The sequence below is a fragment of the Crocodylus porosus genome, unplaced genomic scaffold, assembly GCF_001723895.1.
Source record: "Crocodylus porosus isolate Cpor-Errol unplaced genomic scaffold, CroPor_comp1, whole genome shotgun sequence".
Lineage (NCBI taxonomy): Eukaryota > Metazoa > Chordata > Crocodylia > Crocodylidae > Crocodylus > Crocodylus porosus.
The window spans coordinates 29,157,153-29,165,921 of record NW_017728913.1 but is presented as its reverse complement, the minus strand read 5'-3'; the positions used below and the strand labels follow the sequence as shown (position 1 = coordinate 29,165,921).

General features: G+C 41.9%; 1 protein-coding gene across 2 annotated transcripts in view; it reads left to right on the top strand.

Moving 5' to 3' along the window:
* The window catches only part of VEGFC (vascular endothelial growth factor C), a 123,948-nt gene that overhangs the window by 81,661 nt on the left and 33,518 nt on the right, over positions 1-8,769 (top strand). For both annotated transcript variants that reach the window (XM_019534644.1, XM_019534645.1), the window contains exons 2-3: positions 2,549-2,762; positions 5,068-5,258. In XM_019534644.1, coding sequence (XP_019390189.1) covers positions 2,549-2,762; positions 5,068-5,258 — 405 coding nt within the window. The remainder of the gene's footprint in view (positions 1-2,548; positions 2,763-5,067; positions 5,259-8,769) is intronic.

Genomic DNA, 8,769 nt, shown 5'->3' with positions numbered 1-8,769 from the left:
TGTGTGTGTGTGTGTGTGTGTGTGTGTGTGTATGCTCCAGTTCACATACGTACCACCCACCTACACATCACAAAGGTGAGTTCCTAACTTGGATGGTACGGTATGTATGTGTGTGTTTGGGGTACCTGAGGGAAGGTTAAGGTGAGAGAAAGTGTAAGGAGTGAAAGTTGCTGGAACTGGGATTAGAACTGGTATACTAGAGAAAAGCTGGCCGAGGACCTGAGACTTGGGGTACTTAAGGTCAAGTGGCCCCAGGGTTATTCAAGGTCACTGGTGCAAGGGAAAAAAACCTGGTGGCAAGGAGAAGACAGCCAGGAAAGGAACTGAGGCAGATCAGTTTGGGGGGGCAGATAAGTGACGGCAAGGAGGAAACAGTGAGAAAGCAGACAAAAGCCCAACCTGGGGATTCAGAATAACAGGTTTATTAAACAGACAACACCCCGTGAAGTTATTGGTACACACATACACACACTGGCAGCAGGAGAAAGAGACTCAGTGGAAGGGTTGGAGTCCAGGCAGAGAAGAGAAACAGTCCAAGTCCTTGGTTGAAGAGAGGGTGGGGGTGATAGCTACCTATCCAGGCTGGAAAGGGGTCTTTGTCCAGAGCGGGGTTGCTGACAGGGCACCTGGGTGGATAGGTGGTGTGGCATGGTGCTGGTCCAGATGAAGAGGGCATCCCAAGGAGTCAGTCTTCACTATGCCTTTTATGGGACAGGCTACCTATGATCTCCTATTGGGACGGCCTGTCCAGGCAAGGTCAGCCCTGTTCCAGAGGGTTCCAGATGTTCATACTGAGCATGTGCAGCCTAGCCCAATGGTGGGTTGCCTCATCTTTTGTTTTTTGAATGCTGAGGGTGGTTCCAAGGGCTGGGTCATTGGTCCAGGTATTGGTGTTGATGGTTTGGGCATGCAGAAGGAGCTATTTTTAGAACTACTGCCATTGTCTCTCAAGCACCCTCATTCATCCCCATTCATTCAGGAACCAAGTTACACAGGAGGGGTAGGTGCGAGTCATGGGTTACACAGCTGGGCCTAGGGACAGGATGGAGTCTTGACAAACAAAATGGAAACTTGACATGACTTATGCTAACTAATGTATGTAGGCCTAAATCATATAGTATCAGTAAAACAGTAATATACAACAGTAAAAATCAATATAGACATAATAATTTTACAATATAAAGAAGGAGAAAAAACTAAATAGGTACAACTTGCTACCAAAATAAAATGTTGAAGCTTATCCTATGTCTTAGCTTATTTATATTTATCTATAGGGAATAGAGGAGAGAAAAAGTCAGAAATGGTTGAGGAAGGGGAGAGAATGTATTTTAAAATTTAAAAAAAGAAAAACTGGGAGTTTTGCTACAGCCCCAGCCAGCAAATTGCATTACCTACAGACTATCCTTCAATCCCTTTCTCATGTGAACAACACTTATCTTGAACTATTGCTTATATAAGAATTATTGATGTGGTCATTATTGAGCTACAGGTTTGCCTCGCTTTATGCAGTATATGCATTCCTGGAAAGTGGTGCATAACTTGAATTTGTGTAAAGGAAACCCACTTTACAATGTAACAAATAGGGATACATTCCAAGACCTCGACTGTACTGACCCCCAAACCCATTTCTGCAACTTTTACAAGACAATTTTAGTACTCACCAATAGCAGACAGTGCACACAAGTACAACCAAGTGCAGAGGGCCTCTCACCAGCTTCTGCACAGTTCAAAATCTCCAGTTTTGTCTCCAGTGTTAGTGAAGTTCTCTTGCACTTCATTGATGGACTAGGAAAAGGGGTAGGAGAGAAGGTAGCAGGATGCTTAGAAACCATAATGGGGACGGCAACTACAGAAACACATGGCACAGACAACGAGCAAGGAGCATAGATCCACAAAGGAAACTGTATTTTGGTGCACATCACTCCCACAATGCACTGCACAAAGCCGCTAACTCTGGGCTTCCACCACACCGATCGCATAACAGTAAACTTACCTCGCATATAATGAATTTTTGTTATAAAAAAGGTCATTGCATAAGAACTAATTCGCACATACAGAACTGCATAAAGTGATGGAAACCTGTAGTGATTGCAGTGTCAGGGTGTCTGCAGATGTGCTAGGAGGCTGCCCTGACATGCTGTAATTACAGCATGTTGGAGCAGACTCAATGAATCGAACCAGCATCCCTGTGCCTGGAAATGGTGGCAGAGGTGCTTTAACTAAAGCTTGCTCCACAAGCTTTAGTTAGTGCTCCCGCCGCCATTTTGAAGTGCAGGGATGCTGATGCACAAGACGCTGCCAGCTTTTTAGTTACAGCAGTTCTCAGGACTGCTTTAATGAAAGCCTGCTCTCCCACACCCTCGAGACACACCCTCAGACATTGTGAACTACATCACTATAGAGTTGTTTCTTTTTGTGTTTTGTTTTTTCCAAGAAGGTTTTTAGGGCAAAACTTTGTTTTATGAACTTTTAGCTGTTCTTCAAGCTAATTTACAAGCCTCATTTTTGTAATGCAGAAAGTAATTAAATGTTCATGTTTCTTTAACAGGCTTATGCAAACAAAGACCTGGAAGAACAGTTGCGATCTGTATCCAGTGTGGATGAACTCATGACAGTGCTTTACCCAGAATACTGGAAAATGTTCAAATGTCAGTTGAGGAAAGGGGGCTGGCAACACAACAGGGAACACTCTAACTTCGACACAAGAACAGATGATTCAATAAAATTTGCTGCAGCACATTATAATGCGGAGATCTTGAAAAGTAAGTGCAGGAAATACGATTCCTACAAAACACCATAGATCAGATTCCTAAAATTTCTCAGTTGTGTCAAAAACATTTTTAAAGGTAAGCACAGAAAAGAACTCCTAAGGTATTTGGTTTGCATTCAAACATAATTTAGGGATTTTAGACTTTTTATTTCTATAGTGAAATAAACCAATGCTTATAGCCATAGGAAAAGTAGACTATTCTCTGATGGTACATTAAAGTTAAATGTACCATCCTCAGCTAGAAAGTTTCCATGATCTTTAGGGACTTGACAGAAGTAAGGAGGTAGTACTGTGTGGGTTCAAGAAAATTGCTACGGGGAAAAAAATTTGTCAGTTTTCTCTGATTTAAGCAGGAGACATTCACGTGCATTCAGCTGTTGATGTATGCCATTGGTGCATCAGATGGTTCACAGCACATATCTCAAATTGTCCTGGGTAGCCAAATAATGCATGTCAGTTGTTTCTGTTGAATGTAGCGTGCTTAAAATAATTGTAGTTTGACAGTGTGGGTGCATCTACATGTGCATTTTACTATGCACAAGCAGGTCTAGGTAGGTTATACTTCCCCTCTATGTGGCACTGGTGAGGCTGCAGCTGGAGTACTGCATCCATTTTTGGGCGCTGCACTTCAAGAGGGATGTGGATAACCTGGAAAGGTTTCAGAGGAAGGCTACTCATATGGCTGAAGGCCTGCAGGTAAAATCCTATGAAGACAGACTGAGGGACTTGCATCTCTTCAGCCTCCGCAAAAGAAGGCTGAGAGGTGATCTTGTGGCTGTCTACAAACTCATCTGGAGGAGTCAGCAGGGAATAGGGGATACTCTGTTTACCAGGGCACCCCTCGGGGTTACTAGAAACAGTGGCCATAAACTGAAGGAGAGCAGATTTAGATTGGAACTCGGGAAAAAATTATTTACGGTGAGGGTTGCCAAAATATGGAATAGGTTTCCAAGGGAGGTGGTGCTTTCCCCTAACTTGGAGGTGTTTGAAAGGAGATTAGACAAGCACATGGCTGGGGTCACTTGACCCCGGCACTCTTTCCTGCCCAGAGTAGAGGATCAGACTTGATGATCTTATAGGTCCCTACCAACCCTAGAAATCTATGAAATCTATGAAATACGCAGTAAGCTAATTTGTAAAGCATCACAGTCTATACTTGTCATGCTATTAGACCACAGCAAACTATTTTTTCCATCATAAGACTGTCTTATGGCAGTGCTGTCTTATGGCAATGAAAATAACTGCACCTAAACGCACATGTAAATGCTAGCCCAGGCAAACGTTACATCCAGTCAGCCCAGGCAGCAGAGGGCTAGTCCCCTGCCTGCTGCCTAGCCACAGAGTTCTGCACTCTGGGGCACTTTTGTTCCCCATCCACCTCTGATGCCACCTGACACTGCCTCCTGGAGCTTATCCATTGGACCCCTTGGCAGCCCAGGGCTGCTCTGCCTGGTTCAGACTCTTGTGGCCCTAGGCACAGTGTCTGCATATGCACCCTGGACTACAGCAGTATCTTTTTAAACTGCATCTTGACCTTGCATCCTTCTGACTTCTAGTATAGTGTTCCAAGCACCATATAACAGGCACTACCCAGACCCCTCTGTAGTGCCCCTTTTTAAGTTGAGCTATCCTCCTTTGCATTTAATAGTCATTAGCTGTGGGGACAATGTGTGCCTTGTTGGGCAGAAGGTTTCAAATTAGAAACTAGGTACCTTCCCTCTGAGGGCAGCAGCCACACACCTCATGGCCTATCTTCTTCCCCCTGTCCCCACATACCTGGGCTACCCAAGGACCTGGATCATACCTACTGTGTGCCATAGTTGAAAGACAGAGAGATGTAGGTTCAAGCCCCCTTTTGACCATCCAGTTTCCTGGGCAAATGCCCTAAGCATTCAGTTGTTGGGGCTAAAATATGGGAAATCCCTCTTCCTTTTGAGTTTACTACCAGCTAGCCATGGGTTTTTGGCCATCTACATTTTCAAGTTTTAGATGCGAAATGATTTTGTATACATGTGCAGCACAGTGTTAGCCTACTACACACACTCAGCCTACACATCTTCACTTAAGTATCCACACTGCAGGGGAAGTAGGAACTCTATCTATGCTAATTAGATGCACAAAGGGAAATAGAATGCTACCCAATAAAGTTGGTGCTTCATTAAAGAATGCATCTTAATATTAACCCCCTAGCATTCTGATTCTAACCACAAGTGAGTTCCCATTCATTTATGGGAATTGAAGGCTATCATTATTGTTTTTCCTTAACCTAAAATATGAACTTCCCTATAACTTGGCAGGTATTGATAATGAATGGAGAAAAACTCAATGCATGCCACGTGAGGTTTGTGTGGATGTCGGGAAAGAGTTTGGAGCAACAACAAACACCTTCTTTAAACCACCATGTGTATCCATCTACAGATGTGGAGGTTGCTGCAATAGTGAAGGACTGCAGTGCATGAATATCAGCACAAGTTATATCAGCAAAACAGTAGGTTCTAATTTGAGTTACAATCTGAATTTCTTTCCATTTCCAGCATCTGAATAGTATGCAGTCAGGTTAATAAAGGCTGTATTATAACATATGCACAAAAAAGGTCAGAACTGAGGTTGCAAGTTCTAAACCTGACTTTTCTTAATATTCTAATGTTAATAGTATTTCTTTAACATAGCTTGGCATTTTATTTCCCAAGTAATTTTACATGTTAAAAAGAAAAGATAAATCATTTTTATGTGCAACTGTAACAATGGCCTATCCCAACCTTGGGCAGCGTTATTGAATAGGCTCTAGAATAGCCATTAGCTGCAGTCCATATCTTAAAAAAAACCTAAATGCTTAGATTGTTTAATTTGGCATTATAAATGGGTTGTTTTCTGTTTTCTTACTGATGCTCTGAATGGGAATATTCTAATGTTACTGTAACATAATTTTCCTTTATCATTTGGTTTCCTTTTTGGTGAAATATGGCAAGTCTCCAAAAGACAATACTGAAATTCAGTATTGCAGTGGTGACTATGTAATGATAGCCTTCGGGAATTAGGATTCTTTTCCATGATAGTGCATTTTGCATAAGGAAAGTGTTAGAAGAAGGGAATGGAGAGTCAGTGAGAAAAGGATACATTTTATACATCTCACCTCTATCCTGAAATACTTTTTTTTCAAATATATTTGTCTGAAATAGTGTATTCTACCAAGAATTTCCAATTCAGAATGTAAGCTTAGCTGTAGATGACCATACAATGAATGATGCAGTTCAAACAGTTTAAAAAGGCAAATCTACAATAACTATTATTTCAAAACCACCATTCTTCCCTCTAACAGCTATTCTGCTTCCAGGTGGTTGAGAGATGCAAAGTCTTCAGATTACTATAACTTGAGAATTGTGCACTTCGTGTTTTATTGGCCGAAGTTGCAAAGGTGGATTTTTGTGAAGCCCTGTTTACCCGTATTACAGATTTTATACAAAAATGCACCTGTGACGTATTGTGCAGATTTTCAGATGCTTACTCTAACTGAGAATCTGGCCTTTTGGCCACTGACAGACACTAAAAAAAAAAGGTGCAATGGGATCGGATGTATGGTCTCAACAATTGTCTCCTGCCTTGCCACACATGCAGGCAGGAATGTGATTATGGGACCAAGCATCAGACCCCATCACTTCATATTGCTGGTGCAGGGAGAGCCCAGGATCATGATCTTGGGCTCCCCCTGCACTGGCAATCTGCATTTCTGTGGCTGGGAGCCCCGTCAGCTGGAGGTGCTGTGTGGGCTTTCAGCTGCAGGGAACGCATGGTGCTCCCCTATGACAAAGCTCCACTCACTGCTCTGACTCCCACCTGCAGGAACACAGGATACCCCTGTGGCTGGGAGCCCCTTTATTGTTCAGAGTTCTCAGCTGTGGGGAGCGCACCCTGCACTCTCATGGCAGGGATCCCCATCGGTGATCAGTGTCCCCAGTCTTAGGAGGGCACCCTGTGCTCTGTGGCTGGGAGCTCTGTCAGTTGAAAGGGGAACCCAGCTGGGGGAGCTCACTGTGCTCCAGGAGTGTACTCCAGGGGCTGCAAGCACTGGTCACAAATTCAGTTAAAGGCATGATAGAAGCTAGCAACAAAGTTTTTACATATATTTTGTGTAATAACTTCGTCATTTATTCCTGGTTTTAGCACACCATTAATTGAATGAACATTTGGCCAGGTTGCTATTTGAGACACGATTAACTAGTTAATCATGTCTTAAGGGTAATATGTGTCAGGGGCCTAAAAGTCATGCTACAAGTGTCACTCCATTTATATCCATAGATTAGAATACAACCAACAATAATAACAGTGACCTCATTTTGGAAAGTATTAGGGAAATAGTTTTAGGAAGAGTTTAACGTATGATCAGAACTTAAGAGGCAATTTAATGGACATTAAAGGGTTTATCAGTTAACAAACCCTTGCTCCTAGACAAAAAACAGACTGTTGTTTGGTTTATGCTATCTTTTCCATAAGGCCAAAGAAATCTATGCTCAGTCACCTATCCTACTCCTTAGTGAATAGAATCATCAGCAAAACTCTTTCAAAACTGTGCATGTGATATCAGGACCCCTAAGTTAGAAATGTCCCTTTGAAAGAAGAGAGCTTACCATCACCTTATTTTTCATTTCTGATCATCTGAAATCTTAAATTCTATGACAGTGCCACTACATTTAATTAACTGCGAAGAAATGAGTGGTGATTACATCAGATAAAGGGATTAAAGGGTCACCTTAAAGAATTTCAGATGCCCCTTAACATTTATTTTTCACTCTTCCATTCCTTATATATTCTCAGTGAAATAAGAAAAAGGTTTTATTTGCCATGCATCTTCATCTAATAATCCTAAAAGTCATCACAGCTGGTGCCTTACACATGTAGACTCCTCAGAATAAACTGGTCAATAATTAATTCAAGAGCTAAGGGTCCCTATTTGAGGACATACTGTGCTACCAGTCTCTAGACATTTAAAATCTAAGGACAACTTATCTCAACTTTCAGTGGGAACATTTAAAATCTTTATGGGAAAGAATGAAGCATAGAGGTTATTTTGTCTAGACAATATTATTTTATATTTGTACTGGTTGGCCGGAAGGCAGATGAAATAATATGCTGGTAGACTGGTTTGTACAAAACTATGTTGATTCCCTGGTGCTGATTTGCCTTCCTGCTTTACAGGCACTCAGTTTCACTGAAAGATAGCTAAAATCCCATAAACACATTGCTGCTGTTGTTTTTCCACAAATGCAATTACTATAGCTGCCACAAGGTAACACATTTACAAACAGGAGGGGAGATATTCGATGAGACAATTTCTTTATTAACGTGTGGTTCAGCTGTGAAAATGTTTGAGAAATCTTGGACTAGATCATTTAGTACCATAGATCATTTCCCTTTAGGAATTTCTATGATGTGAATTTCTTTAATATCTTACGTTTGTTATTGGTACGTTATCCAGTAGAGTAGTTAACTTGTTCCTTGTTACCGTATTTACTTACGTACCACACACCTGTTCCCCAAAATCAGCCCCCCAAAATTGGGGTTCATGTCTTAAATGGAAAAGCTGATTTTCAGCTTGCAATAGAAATACATTGCTCCACAGTGCAGCAGCAGTGACATTACTATTGAGTCAGCTAGGGGAGTCAGTTGACTTAATGGCTTGTTGTTCTCTTTCACTTTTTAAGGGTCTTGATGTTCCACTAATCAAGTTATACTTTCTCAGGACAGTTTTGCTGTCTACTAGCTGCTGATTCTCCTATTTAACAGCCCAAATAATAGATCTATCTATGGAGACTAGACTTCAGTAGTAGCCAGGGTTTCAGCATTTAGGTGTGCAGGAAAGGGAAGGTTAGTCAGCTAACAGTCCCTGTTCTATCAGCTGCAGCTGTTGCCTACAAGGAAAGAGTAAGAGGCTTCAGTAAGAAGCTGCTTTAGAAGCACCTCTCTCCATTCTGTGCCTCTGCCAGTGAGAGTGACAGTTTTTG